Source organism: Lactuca saligna, chromosome 1, assembly GCF_052625555.1.
Source record: "Lactuca saligna cultivar CGN05327 chromosome 1, ASM5262555v1, whole genome shotgun sequence".
Classification (NCBI taxonomy): domain Eukaryota; kingdom Viridiplantae; phylum Streptophyta; class Magnoliopsida; order Asterales; family Asteraceae; genus Lactuca; species Lactuca saligna.
The window spans coordinates 195,706,480-195,720,822 of NC_136417.1; the positions used below are offsets into that span (position 1 = coordinate 195,706,480).

The 14,343-nt window shown below is 32.8% G+C and overlaps 1 protein-coding gene, 1 long non-coding RNA gene and 1 pseudogene across 4 annotated transcripts; 2 read left to right on the top strand and 1 right to left on the bottom strand.

Moving 5' to 3' along the window:
* The first annotated feature begins 644 nt into the window (after positions 1-644).
* LOC145047296 (uncharacterized) lies at positions 645-2,280 on the top strand. Its single transcript, XR_013682182.1, has 3 exons — positions 645-806; positions 891-955; positions 2,180-2,280. It is a non-coding gene; the product is annotated as an uncharacterized LOC145047296 (long non-coding RNA).
* Positions 1,865-14,109, bottom strand: LOC145047280 (uncharacterized). 2 transcript variants are annotated; one of them, XM_078995536.1, is made up of 6 exons: positions 13,877-14,109; positions 2,917-3,065; positions 2,536-2,827; positions 2,387-2,462; positions 2,161-2,285; positions 1,865-2,053 (listed from the first exon to the last, which is right to left on the bottom strand). In XM_078995536.1, the coding sequence occupies exons 2-6, from the start codon at positions 3,058-3,060 to the stop codon at positions 1,968-1,970; spliced, it is 723 nt and encodes a 240-aa protein (XP_078851662.1). In that variant the 5' UTR covers positions 3,061-3,065; positions 13,877-14,109; the 3' UTR covers positions 1,865-1,967. The 2 variants fall into 2 exon arrangements, with proteins under 2 accessions (XP_078851662.1, XP_078851669.1); XM_078995543.1 differs by lacking the exon at positions 13,877-14,109 and having other exon boundaries at positions 2,917-3,312.
* On the top strand, positions 8,130-12,234 carry LOC145014658 (histone deacetylase 15-like; annotated as a pseudogene). Its single transcript, XR_013665571.1, has 11 exons — positions 8,130-8,250; positions 8,356-8,432; positions 8,553-8,628; positions 8,707-8,771; positions 9,319-9,374; positions 9,752-9,856; positions 9,958-10,083; positions 10,151-10,198; positions 10,572-10,640; positions 10,729-10,897; positions 11,876-12,234. The product of XR_013665571.1 is annotated as a histone deacetylase 15-like (transcript).
* Positions 14,110-14,343: the final 234 nt, after the last annotated feature.

Here is a 14,343-nt window from a genome sequence, read left to right on the forward strand (position 1 = left end):
AACACGTTGCATCTAACTAAAAAAATACTATAAATAGTAGACTTTTTCATCATATAGTACTTGAATAAGAGATAATTTAAAGTTAAATACACATACCTGTTTGATTTTGATGAATCCGATAGAGCAGATGGTTTTTGTGAAGCCGATAGAATATATGTAGTTTATGCATGTACAAAGGAACACAAAGTGAGTGGGAATGGTGTATAATCGAGAAAGTAAAAATCGTAAATAGTAAACATACGCAGTAGCAGACTGTAGAACCGATGAAGCCTTCTTATATGTTAAATTATAATTATAGAATATGTTTGCAATTGGCGCCTATGGTTCATCTACTACGCAAATATCTCTCTCTCTCTCTCTCTCTCTCTCTATATATATATATATATATATATATATATATATATATATATATATATATATATATATAGGTTAAAAGTTTGTTATGAAAGGATTACATATAGTTCATACTTATGTGTATATTTATAATAAAATTTGAAAATTCGTAATCCATTTTGATTTACTTTTATCTTATTAGTTGAAAAGTATTCAAAATTATACCGGGAAACAAAATAAGATTTTTTGTTTTGAATTGGTTTTACATGTAATTCAATTTTAATTATTATTTTTGTAGATTCTTAAAAAAAAAATAGGAATTGCATGAAAAAACGTATAAAATTCTCTTACTTTTTCCTTGTTTTTTAATACAGGTCTAATAATTTAATCAGAGTTGGAAGTGGATACAGTTTGATGGACGAAAACCAGTTATCACTGAAAAACGATGAAGTAGCATATAGCTTTAATTATGGGTATGAATTTTTTATTTTTATTTTAGTAACCTATTTGGTTTTTTAGCATTTATTTATTTTTTTAAAATTTTAGTATGAATATAGGTTAATCCAGTTGGAAGTGGATGCAGTTTCATGGGGATAAACACTTATTACTGAAAAACGATGAGGTAGTTGATCGAGAAAGGATAGAGGTGAATATCGATGGATGTGGATTCGCATATGAAATCAATTGTGTTCGCATCTATGAAATCAGTTCGCATATGACATCAATTGAGTTCGCATTTGGTTTTGTGGGTCAAAACAGTTCGCATAAGAAGTTCACGATTTGTTGTTTGAGGTTAATTGATTTTGATTTCGCAAGCTTGGAGTCGGAGATCTGGATTGTGTTCGCATCTATAGAATGCGAGGAGAATTTAATGGTGATATTCAGTTCGCATTTGGTGACACAAGTACGTGGTTGATGATTTTTGGTTGGTTCGCATTTGAAATCAGTTGGTTTCGCATTTGGGTTCGTATCTGGGTTTCTCAAACAACTGAAATGCGAATATGAGACAACTGATTAATTTCTCAGTTAATGCGATGAAATGCGAATGAACTCAAAGACGGATGGATGCAAGATGCGAAGAACTTGAATGAAAATGCGAAGTTTTTAATGTATAAATGCGAATTGGGGAAGAAAACTAAGAGTTTCGCATTTGGCCCCTGATCTTTTCAAGAAATAATATAAGTGGTCCAACTTCGCAAAATGGGGTCATAAAAAGACAAAAGTGCAGAATTTTCATTTCGCATCCCTATAGTCTTCGCAAAATGGAAAATTTTACCCAGTTCCACCTTATAAACCCTGCTATAAATCTCACTGCCATGAAGTATTTCCCTTATATATATATATATATATATATATATATATATATATATATATATATATATATATATATATATATATATATATATATATATATATATATATATATATATATATATATATATAGTAAGTCAAAAAGAAAATAAAAACACCACATTCACGAATGAAAAGTTAACAAATTAACAAAACCAATAATAAAACTTAAAACTGATAAAAGATATAATGTGGTAAAACCATATGTGTTAAAAGTTCCACAACTGAATTGAAAACACGGGAATTAAAAAAGTTTTCAAGAAAATCTTTTTCTAATACTCTCATCAATATCTAGCTCTAATCCTATCAGCTTCATACATTTGTGGTTCAACATCAAAGTCGGTTAAAACAGTAGAAACCAATAAATTACCTGCAAAAACATGAAACATGTGGCATAAAATTTAATAATATGTATTTACAATTTGGAATATGTTGATATTAATATAAATTATATACTGATCATATTTTTTAACTGACCCAAATTGTTGTGGACCAGCTTCATGCAAGAAACATAGAGTATGGATTTGTTGTATGTTGCAACAATAACCTTAATCATAAGGTTTGCTGGTACGTTATACAACAATAACTTTGTTACGTTCCCCCTATTAAAAGGTAATGCTGTTTAAACTCTTATAATGAATGATAATAAATTTAATAAAAAACTATGTTGTTTTAAGTGTTTTTTGAATACATATATACTTACGTCTCATCTTGGAGAATTAACTCAAATGATCGCAGCTGTCTGATTCGATTTCCCCATACTATTCTTCCAACCACATCTAAAAAACATATTTTCTTGTTAAATTTATAGTAGATGATATAAAAATGATTAAAGAAAAGATATAAATATACCAACAAGCCTTCTTTTATTTGTATGATCTTGTGCAACAGTTGTGACAGTAGACACAATTGGATAAAGTGGATATCCACTGGCAAAATCGCTTGCTAACCGAGTAAAAGTTGTGGCATGGTTTATCATTATCGCCTTATCACTGGTGCAGATTTTGTACTGTTGGTACATTGGATTGTCCAAATGGTATTCATCAACTTGGAAATGTTGCACAGAGAATACATTTCCTTTCAGATTCATGATTCGATATCCGGGCACTAAATGGCGAGGTATGATTGCTAATATTTTTTCTCTCTGGTGTAAATAACAAAATGGTAATGGTATTATTTACAAAATTAAACTTTTAATAGAAGTTGAATATTTTAATTGGAAAAAAACCTTACCTGGCGATCTATCATCCACAAGAGCATCCTGTTGTTTTCCATGTCCTCCCAAACATACAATACTCTAACACTTGTAATGTTCCACCATTCATATATTTGCCCCAAAGCAGAAAATTCATTAACAGTAGTATGATAAATATCCATTTCAACTGAAAAACACTTCAGTTAATAATTGCTATACTTGATGGTTTTTCTAATACATATTGCTTGTACTATGAAATAAAGTAAAAGTTCAATACCTGTTTGATTCTGATATAGCATATAGAACAGATGGTTTTATGAAATCAATGGAACAAATGGTTTGATGGTAAAGTATGGAAGCAAGATTCGTAATCTTAAATACGTATATATGTACAGATTACAAAACATGTTTGTTATTAATGGATGAGATAGATTTAATGTATATCATCAGTTTTTTTTTAAATGACAATTTAAAAAATCCTAATCAGTTTGGATAGAATTTGAAGTGCTTATCTGATAAGCACTATGATAATTTCGAAGTTAGTGTTATCTTTTTCTAATTAATAATGATATAAACTGTAAAGATAATTTCGAAATTAATATGTTGACTAACATTGATCCTTAAAATTTGGGATATGAATGGTTTTGAGCGGGAAAATATTGACACCTGGGTAACCCTCTACAATAAATACCTATGTTTGCTTCTCTGAAATTCGATAATGACTTGATTCTTCCACCTGGGAAGAAGGTATGTTCACATATTTTTTGTTTTCTCTTTTGATTTAATTGTTACGTTGTAACTAATACTACTTTTGACATAGAAAAACGGCCATAATGTCGAACTCAAGTAGCATTGTAAATAAGCAGGAATGTGATCAAATCATCCTTCAACTTGGTATGCATGAGAAACATGAGAAAGAAAAGAAAAGGGAATGGGCATTGCTAAATTGGAATTGGGATGAGGTTATTGATATTCTAAGTTCTGAAGATGAAAAGCTGGATGATGAAGCTGTGGAAAAGTCTGACACATTAGATTCAACAAAACCAAAAACTTTGTCACCACCACTGAAGAGACCCCGTGTCAAAGTTCAAAGCCGAAACAGATGTTATAGGCTTCGTGATGAAGAAGATGGTGAATTTCCTGTTGATGTCGGGTAAGATCATTTGTACTTTGTTTTACAAACGATCATGAAAAACTGTTTTTTTTTATATATTTCAAGGATCAAGAAACTTATGAATGCCTTAAATTTTATTTTTTTGTCAGGAGTGGTTTGATTACTGTTGCAGCTGAAAACCAGCCATCTCAGGATGATGAAGATGCAGTTGTTAACACCTAAGTTTTTTTAGTAGATTTATTTGATGTTGGAATTTTTATGGTTGTCTTTTTTTTGGATTGTTTCAAATAAGTAACATGTTTTTATGGTGTTGTTTTTCCTTTGCTATTACATTATTATTTTCTGGGGTATAAATGCATGCCTTGTTTTTATGTCTTTTAAAAGGCAACCAATGTCACACAATCCATAGGTATTTATTGTAGAGGGTTACCCAGGTGTCAATATTTTCCCGCTCAAAACCATTCATATCCCAAATTTTAAGGATCAATGTTAGTCAACATATTAATTTCGAAATTATCTTTACAGTTTATATCATTATTAATTAGAAAAAGATAACACTAACTTCGAAATTATCATAGTGCTTATCAGATAAGCACTTCAAATTCTATCCAAACTGATTAGGATTTTTTAAATTGTCATTTAAAAAAAAAAACTGATGATATACATTAAATCTATCTCATCCATCAATAACAAACATGTTTTGTAATCTGATTAAATGTCACACATATGACATTTAATCAGAAAATCGATCATTCTTCAAATATGACATTTAATCAGAAAATCGATCTAAAAATGAGACATTTGGTGTTTATCGATTTTTCAGGGTCGACGGGTTGTATGAAAAGCGAAGGCTGAGTAATTGAAAATTAGAGGATCGATGGTTGCTACTAATTGCTTGTAACTGGTATTGGTTTCATATCGATGGATGTGGATTCGCATATGAAATCAATTGTGTTCGCATCTATGAAATCAGTTCGCATATGACATCAATTGAGTTCGCATTTGGTTTTGTGGGTCAAAACAGTTCGCATAAGAAGTTCACGATTTGTTTGAGGTTAATTGATTTTGATTTCGCAAGCTTGGAGTCGGAGATCTGGATTGTGTTCGCATCTATAGAATGCGAGGAGAATTTAATGGTGATATTCAGTTCGCATTTGGTGACACAAGTACGTGGTTGATGATTTTTGGTTGGTTCGCATTTGAAATTAGTGGGTTTCGCATTTGGCTTCGTATCTGGGTTTCTCAAACAACTGAAATGCGAATATGAGACAATTGATTAATTTCTCAGTTAATGCGATGAAATGCGAATGAACTCAAAGACGGATGGATGCAAGATGCGAAGAATTTGAATGAAAATGCGAAGTTTTTAATGTATAAATGCGAATTGGGGAAGAAAGCTTAGAGTTTCGCATTTGGCACCTGATCTTTTCAAGAAATAATATAAGTGGTCCAACTTCGCAAAATGGGGTCATTTAATCAGAAAATCGATCATTCTTCAAATATGACATTTAATCAGAAAATCGATCTAAAAATGAGACATTTGGTGTTTATCGATTTTTCAGGGTCGACGGGTTGTATGAAAAGCGAAGGCTGAGTAATTGAAAATTAGAGGATCGATGGTTGTTGCTACTAATTGCTTGTAACTGGTATTGGTTTCATATCGATGGATGTGGATTCGCATATGAAATCAATTGTGTTCGCATCTATGAAATCAGTTCGCATATGACATCAATTGAGTTCGCATTTGGTTATGTGGGTCAAAACAGTTCGCATAAGAAGTTCACGATTTGTTTGAGGTTAATTGATTTTGATTTCGCAAGCTTGGAGTCGGAGATCTGGATTGTGTTCGCATCTATGGAATGCGAGGAGAATTTAATGGTGATATTCAGTTCGCATTTGGTGACACAAGTACGTGGTTGATGATTTTTGGTTGGTTCGCATTTGAAATCAGTGGGTTTCGCATTTGGGTTCGTATCTGGGTTTCTCAAACAACTGAAATGCGAATATGAGACAACTGATTAATTTCTCAGTTAATGCGATGAAATGCGAATGAACTCAAAGACGGATGGATGCAAGATGCGAAGAATTTGAATGAAAATGCGAAGTTTTTAATGTATAAATGCGAATGAACTCAAAGACGGAAGAAAGTTTTTAATCTTAAATGAAATCATAGTTTCCTAATAAATTAATTAACAAAATACTTAACCCGAAAACAAAATCGAAAACCAAAATATAACCACATAACGTGAACCCACCAAACCAATTACGAATGTCAAAGAAAGACACATGAGAATTAACAAAAAAAAAAAAAAACTTTCATTCACAAATGGTATAATGCATAAATAAAGCTTATTTTTTTCATTTACATAGAAAATATTAAGAACAAAACACTCCCATGTTCTTGTACATGATACATACAAAACGAAGAAGAAACTATTATTCATATGGTACCTTCAAATATAAGAATGATACAATAGTCAAATATGTATATGATAAAATTTGAAACAAATCAATCCAAATTCACAAAATTTTGTCAGTTAAATTTTTTTGTTGTCTGACAATAAATGAAACCAAAAACTTATGCATTGCAATTTTCAAAAACAAAACTTACAAATGGGTTTACCCCAAACAATAACAAAAACTTACATATTGCAACTTTAAAGAAAAAAAACTAATTGACTCTTGGTGATTTGCAAGATAAACATAGACTCATACAAACACACACAACCAAATTGAGAAACGATAAGGAAAGAAAGTAATACCTTGAACTAAACAAATTAACAAGCTCTCTAGTTGCTTATTTCTTTAAGAACATCAAACTAACTATGAAATTTTCAAATATAATAAGAACCTCTATTATCAATTGCAAAGAATACAATATAAAAAAACGATGATATAGTCATAAAGAGAGTAACAACTATCTGACATTTGTGTTAATTTTCTAGTTCTAATGCAATTTCATCTACCGGAAGGACTTAAATGAGAGAACTTGAAACCAACATTTCATGATCAGCTACAATGAGATCAAAATCTACAAAACTAACATCTGACCTGCAAATCCCACACCAATATCCGATATTCAAATGATGGAGTAAAAACCCCAAACCCAATCCCCAAGAAAAAACAAACAATATCTTACCTTCAAACACAGATTCAGATTAACCCATCTGCAATTTTTTGGGTTTAATTAAGAATCAGTTCTAAATGAAAACTAAAATCAGAAACTATTAAAGAAAACCTACATGGCTTCGAATGATCTGCCGAATCTTTGAGTAGTCCACATCGGTTTCAAGGTTGAAGCGGCGATGCATATATCCTTAGGTTTCCAACGAGTGATGGAGATATGAATGAGGTGATGGTAGTAATGAAGTAGTGAAGACGAATGTGTTGATATGTGTAGGGTTTTAGAGATAGGTCTTAATAAGGTGTAGAAGTGGTAGAGGTGCGTTGGGGATGGGTAACAGTAGATATTGGTGAACAGAGAAACGTAGGCGAAGGAGGGTAGAGGCGAAAAATTATTGGGTGGCGGTGATAGACGGAAAGAGGCAGAGTGCCTACATTGGTGGTCAGACTGTGCGTGGTTAACGTTAATTTTAGAGAAGTAGGTAGGTGGCAGAGAAGGTGAAGCATGCGTGACTGTGGGTGGAGATTATAGAGGTGACGGAGTTGTGCGGTTGTGTGGCTGGTGAATTCCAACAGCTAGGGTTTTTCCATTGAATGAAGGAGATAATGTATAAAGAGATTGAAAAGCCGGTTATGGTTGTTGACCGATTAAACTGGCTGAAAGAAGGCCAGATCGGCTTCCTTGAGATAAATAAGGATTTTAACTTGGGGATTAAATAGCTTAGTCAAAATTCATGCATAGGTGATTGTACACTAAGTTTAAAAATTTAGACGATTTCAAATTTAATATTATTTTATTAATGGTTGTTTGTAATATTAGCTTAATCGTTTGTACGTCTTAAAAAAATAATATTATTATATTCAATCTATTTATAGAAATAGTTAGATTTCTTTTATAAGTAGTAAAGATATCTGTGTTGTGTGAGTGAGAAGGTTGGGACCTGTTCCAACAGTCCTCACTAAGCTTTTTTTTATCTTTCAGGTCAAGCAGTCTCTAAGTTCTGTGCCAAGTATCTTCACCAGATGTGTGGAGAGCATAAAGATTCTGGAATCCTTAGGCATGGCTTTCTTGCATCATCTTCAGAAGAGGCAGATTCTATTCAGAATTCATCATTGAAGCAAAATGGGAAATCAGGTCTAAAGAGAAAACAACTTTGGCCCCACATAAGTTTTTAAAGATTGATTTTTTCATTTAAATTGTTTTCATTTCCTTGATCTTTTTTTTTTCAATCAATGTTAGCTTCTTGCTCAAAAACTTTGGCCCCACATAAATCGACAGCAGTGGGGTTTGATGACAGGATGTTGCTTCATTCTGAAGTAAGAATTCTTCCCGATATTTCAATTTTCATTTTTAAAAAAAATTATTTTTAATAGTCTTGATGGTTTTATAAATAAAAAACTTTGATGTCATCATTTTTTGATCTTTATAATTTGTAGGTTGAAAGGAAGTCTCTTCCTCATCCAGAAAGACCAGATCGTCTTCGAGCAATTGTTGCCAGCCTGGCAACTGCAGGTGTGTGACTAGGATTCCTTGTCTTTTTTTTAAAAAAAAAATTTTTATTCTCTAAATTGTCATTTCTGTAAATTTTAGGTATATTTCCTGGAAGATGCCAACCGATTTCAGCAAGAGAAATTACACGTGAAGAACTTCAGATGGTAAACATTTCATTCATTAGTTTAAAGTCAACTTGCAATCTTGACTTTCCACTTTCATTGGTATTGGCTATAAAATAAGCTGATTGTGATATACCTAAACTTTAAGGTAGTGTTTGGTATTAGGGAATCAGGGAGGGAAGGGAATGGAATGGAATGGCTCATTCCATTGGAATGAAAAAAGCTGTTTGTTTTGTTTGATGGAATGGAATGGAATGCACCATTCTTGAAGGAATGTGATTCCTTCTCTTTTGTAAATTCTCATTTTGAAGGAATGGAATGAAAATTTGCAATATAACCCATTTTTATTTATAAAATTTGTAATATTAGAGAACAGTTATTTGGATTCTAATGAGCTTTTATGTTTAATCTTTTAGTTTTGCAAATTAAAATTTTATAAATTAGAAGTGAATAACATATAAAGTAGAGTTAAAACTTAACACTATACAATGTATCTTAATATAATAAAAAATTGATTACATTCTTACACACCAACCAAACATGATTCTGGAATGTAATGACTGATTCCATTCCATTCTATTGTTTTCAGATCCACTCTCATGAGAATATTGAATCTGTTGAACTCACAAGCCAACATGTTGCTAGGTACATTAAATATCAATTACTTATATAACCTCTTAACATTTTAGTATTTCTCCATTATATTTAAGGTTTATCTCAAAAAAGACCTTATATTTTATGTTTTTTCCGGATTAAACCACAAATTTATTTTTTGCCTGAAAAAGACCTTGTGTTTTTTCATTTTTTCCGAAAAAACCCTCAACCTCCTAAATACTTCCAAATAAACCCTCAACCTTTTTAGTTTTTCTCCAAAAAAAAAACCCTCACTCACATTTTACAATTTTTTTGGCAAATACAATGTAAAAAAATAAATTTGAGGTTTAATCTGGAAAAACACAAAATATAAAGTCTGTTTTGAGATTAACCCTTGTATTTATTAGCAAAAATTGTTTTTCCAACAGTTATTTCACCCCTGATACATATGCAAAGCCAGGCTGGCAGCAGGGTTATGTGTTGACCTGGCATCATCTATATACTCGGGGCGTGCTAAAAACGGGTTTGCACTGGTAAAAAGAAGTTTCTACCTATAATTCTTCACCTCTCTATTTGTTCCATTAATCTTTATGTTTGATGGATCATGGGTCGTGGGTCATGGGTCATGGGTCAGGTGCGTCCTCCAGGTCATCATGCTGGAGTGAGACAAGCAATAGGATTTTGTCTGCATAACAATGCAGCCATTGCTGCATCAGCAGCACAAGCTGCAGGAGCAAAAAAAGTCTTGATTGTTGATTGGGTAATAATCTTTGTAATTAAAAAAAAAAACTATGAGTTGTAGTTATCTAACCTTATTTATTTACAAGATGTAACATGGAAATGGAACTCAAGAAATATTTGAGCAGAACAAAACAGTAATTTTATTTTTATTTTTTTTATTCGTGCAATAATTGATACTACTTTCTTCAACTTGTTAATGATATTATTATTATATGGTTAACTCCATATTCTGTATTTTTTTTGGTTTAACCACAGAAATAATTTTTTTCTTGGTTAACCACAAAGAGTTTGTGATATTTAAAAAAAAACATAAACACTATAAGTGTTTCCTGGTAATAAATTGCAGGAGGCCATGTAAAATTAACTATCATTCATTCTCCTATAAAAAAAAAATGAAACTCAACATAAATATAAAACAATATAGTTGATTAATTTATTTTATATCATAAATAACATTGTAGATTACTATCTGACTATTTCTGATGATACTGGTTTTAATTGTTATAGGTGTTGTATATATCCTTACATACACATGAAGGTGGAAAATTCTACCCTGGTACAGGCGCTGCCCATGAGGTAAACATAACCCTAATTTTTTTTCTCTCTCTCATTTTTTACATCGAGAAGGGTAAAATGGTCATTTCACTCTTATATATGTTATCAGGTGGGGTCCATGGGTGGAGAAGGGTATTGTGTAAATGTTCCATGGAGTCGTGGAGGAGTTGGGGACCATAGTCACAGGATTCGCCAAAGTAGTCACGATCCACGTTCCAAACGGCTCGATCCCAAACGGGGTACGATTGCGTATCGATCGCCGACAGAAACGCCCTCCGGTACGTCATGCTTGCGATCCCACCAATTCTTTAAATCGATACCTGAAACGTGAAATTGGCAAATTGAAGCAAATGTAGGGTTTCTTGTAAGATTTGGGTGAATGCATCAGGTATGCCACCTTTGTTTTCCCTTTGTCATGTTTGAATTGTTTGGAATTAGTTATGTTATGTCAATGTATGCTTTATGTTATGTCAATATATATATATATATATATATATATATATATATATATATGTAAATGACATGTATACATACTCCTAAAATTTCCTATAGTTGGCTGAAAACATGCAGACAAACAAATTTGACATATTAGTGCCTTGCAGCCTCTCAAAGTTCTTGCATGCAGGTTATTCTTTTAGAAAGAAAATTGTCAAAGGTGATTGTCAAAGGAGAATTTATTCAAGGGTTTCTTTTCATGTTGTACATGTTTTGTTTTCAATAATAAATATTATGCAATATTAGCAATGTGTTACATTTACTTACTATTGGAATGATTATTTGTATACGACATTAAATTTTATGAAATGGATTATATTTTTTGTATATGATATTTTATTTTCTATTATGAGTCATTAAATTCAAATTTAATTTGAAAATTAGTAAATCTATTAAAAATATTTTTTTTAAACATTTAAAATTATGATACGCAAAAATGTGTGTCATCTTCATTTATGACATGGCCTTTCTTGACAGGGGCTTTCTTGATACGCATTGCGTGTCATTAACACGCGCGTCGTAAGGTTACGACATTCGAATGCGTGTCGTCTTCCTTTATGACAGGGCCTTCCTTGATACGCATTGCGTGTCGTAAATGCGCGTCGTCTCTCTTTATGACAGGGCCTTCCTTGACGCGCATTTGCGCGTCGTCTGAGCGTTTTACGACGCGCAATGAGCGTCGTAAAAGGCCTTTTTTCTAGTAGAGTCATCTACACAAATTCTTACTCCTGAGTTCTTGTCTCTAAAGATTAATACTTTAGAACAAGCAATTCAGAAAGCTCTTGCTCCACTTGCCAATTTTACCTCTTTACTTCCAAGGGGTGCCCCACCTGCTTTCACAGGGGTGCAAGGGGGAGAGAAAAGTTTAAGTAAAGAGGAGGATGCAAAGATAGTGGGAAAAGTTATATCTACCCAGCTTAAAACTACTCTTCCCATGCTTACGAAGCAAACTTCCTCAACTACAATAACCACAAGACCTAATGCCAAAGGAATTGTTATTGGAGAAAAAGCAGGAGGTTCAAGTTCAAAACCTCAAACAGATATGGAGGGAAAAGGAAAAGGGATATTATACAAAAAATCAAAGGAGGAGAAGAAAGCTGAGGCTGAAGTAGAGATGTAAAGAATGAGGCAGATACAAAGCATCATGAGACAAAGGGCAAGTGATCCTCCACGAGGAACAAAGGAGATCCATTGAAGCTTTACTCTTACGAAACTATACAGTCAAAAGTTGTGGGGAGGGAAATGTATGAATTCAAGAAGAAGCCAAAGAAAAGTTATGATATTGCGAATTCAAACAATTGCTAGCTAGATTTTCCAATCAATGAAATGCTCAGTACAAGATTAGTGAGAAGTTTGATAATCCTGATGAGTTTACACAAATGAAAATTAGATTTCATGCTGTTTTGGGGAAGAATCCAGATGAAATTTGGTCTTTATTGAAGATCAAAAAGGTGCTAACAATCAAGAAAGATATATTGTTTGAAGACATGCTTCAAAATTTTCGTTATTTTGTTATTCGAGCAGACAACAAGCAGTATGACTTCACTGTAGCAGATTTTCCTCTGATAAACTGCAACGATTTGATTCAAGTGGCTCTGATTTTGAAGCATATGGAAGAGAATAAGCTCAAAGGCTCTGAGACTGAACTATTCAAGATAGGCTTCGCACATGTTAAGACATACATCGATAATTACTTCGATTGTTTGGCTCTTACAGATGATGAATTGGCAAATGTGTTGGGAAGAGAAGTGAAAGGTCCTTGGGAAGAGACTGTATCCCAATCAGCATTGTCGAATTATGCTGTTGATGAAATATGCTTGAAACCTTTTGGTATGGTGTTTTCAGGAAGAGATACAAAGGGAAAACCTAAGAAATTTTTGTTTAAAGTCTCAGAGATAGAAAGATATAATTCTTCGCAATATACGCACTTTATTGTTCGTATGAACAATTGCAAGAAGAACAATGAAGGAGACAAGAAGGATCTCAAGAAGGTGATCTCCTGGTATGGAGAAGTGCGAAAGACAATTCACTCAGCTGTTCAAAAGCTTATAAATTGAATAGCTTGGACTGTTTACAAAGGGGGAGATTGTAGAAGCAAAATTGTAAAAGTCGAATATTGTGTTTTGTATTGTTTCGCATTTTATGTTATTTTACCAAGTCATATTTGTGCGAAGTGTAATGTTTAGACTTAGTATATTTTTTGTACACTCATGTTCCATATAAATAGGGACTGAGGTTAGAAGTAGAAAGGACTGGTTGTTAACGCAAATATCCTTTCTGCTTATTCTGTAATCAGTCTTCATCAATATAAGATCTCATTAATATTTACTCTTCGTGTTCTAATTCTTAGATTACTAAAATCATACTTTGTTTTCTTAAATCTCGATAACAATTCTCATCACAAGGTGAGAGTTTGGCGGGGGCAATTCTGTCTTTTTTTGAGTTGTGGTTTACAGACCCACCAATGTATGGGACAGGCGCAAATCTGTGCTTTTTTGTCTATAAAATTTTGTGTGTTAATATACTTCTATGGCTAGTGAAAGACACATAAGCCTCTAAATAATCTAATTTGGGTGTGTGTTTGTTTGCCTATAACTGCATATTGATGTAAATAATCTAAATAATCTATGGCTAGTGAAAAGCACGTAAGTCTCTAAATAATCTATGGCTAGTCAGTAATTCATTCGTTAAAGCAAATTAATAATACGCTGAACAATTGAAGTTTTGTACAAGTTTCAGCAAACTGAAATCACATTACATACCTTCAGGTGTCGTTAATGGAGGTATTGGGGTATTGACGGTGGCGGTATGCTGCAGGCTTGTGGTGGTTTGCGATAATGACAGCCGGATCAGGCGGTATGAGGAGGTCGATGGTGGTGCGGGACAGCGACATCAACAGCAATGTGGGTTTTGATGGGGAATCGCCGGAACAGGGGTTGGTTTTGGTGGGGAATCGTCCGAAAGAACGAGACTAGGTTTTGGTGGTAGAAAAGAGTTATGCGACCTGATAAGGAAGGGAATTGAAAAATGGGTTAAATGCTTTTTTTTTTTTTAAATTCCAAATGGCTAAATGCCTTTTAATTCCAAATGGTTTAATTCCAAAGAGTTATGCGACGGTGGTTAAATGCCTTTTTGTTTTTAATTCTAACTCCACGTATAAATTTTGAGTTCACATTCTATACTTTGTCATGCTTTGAATATATATATATATATATATATATATATATAT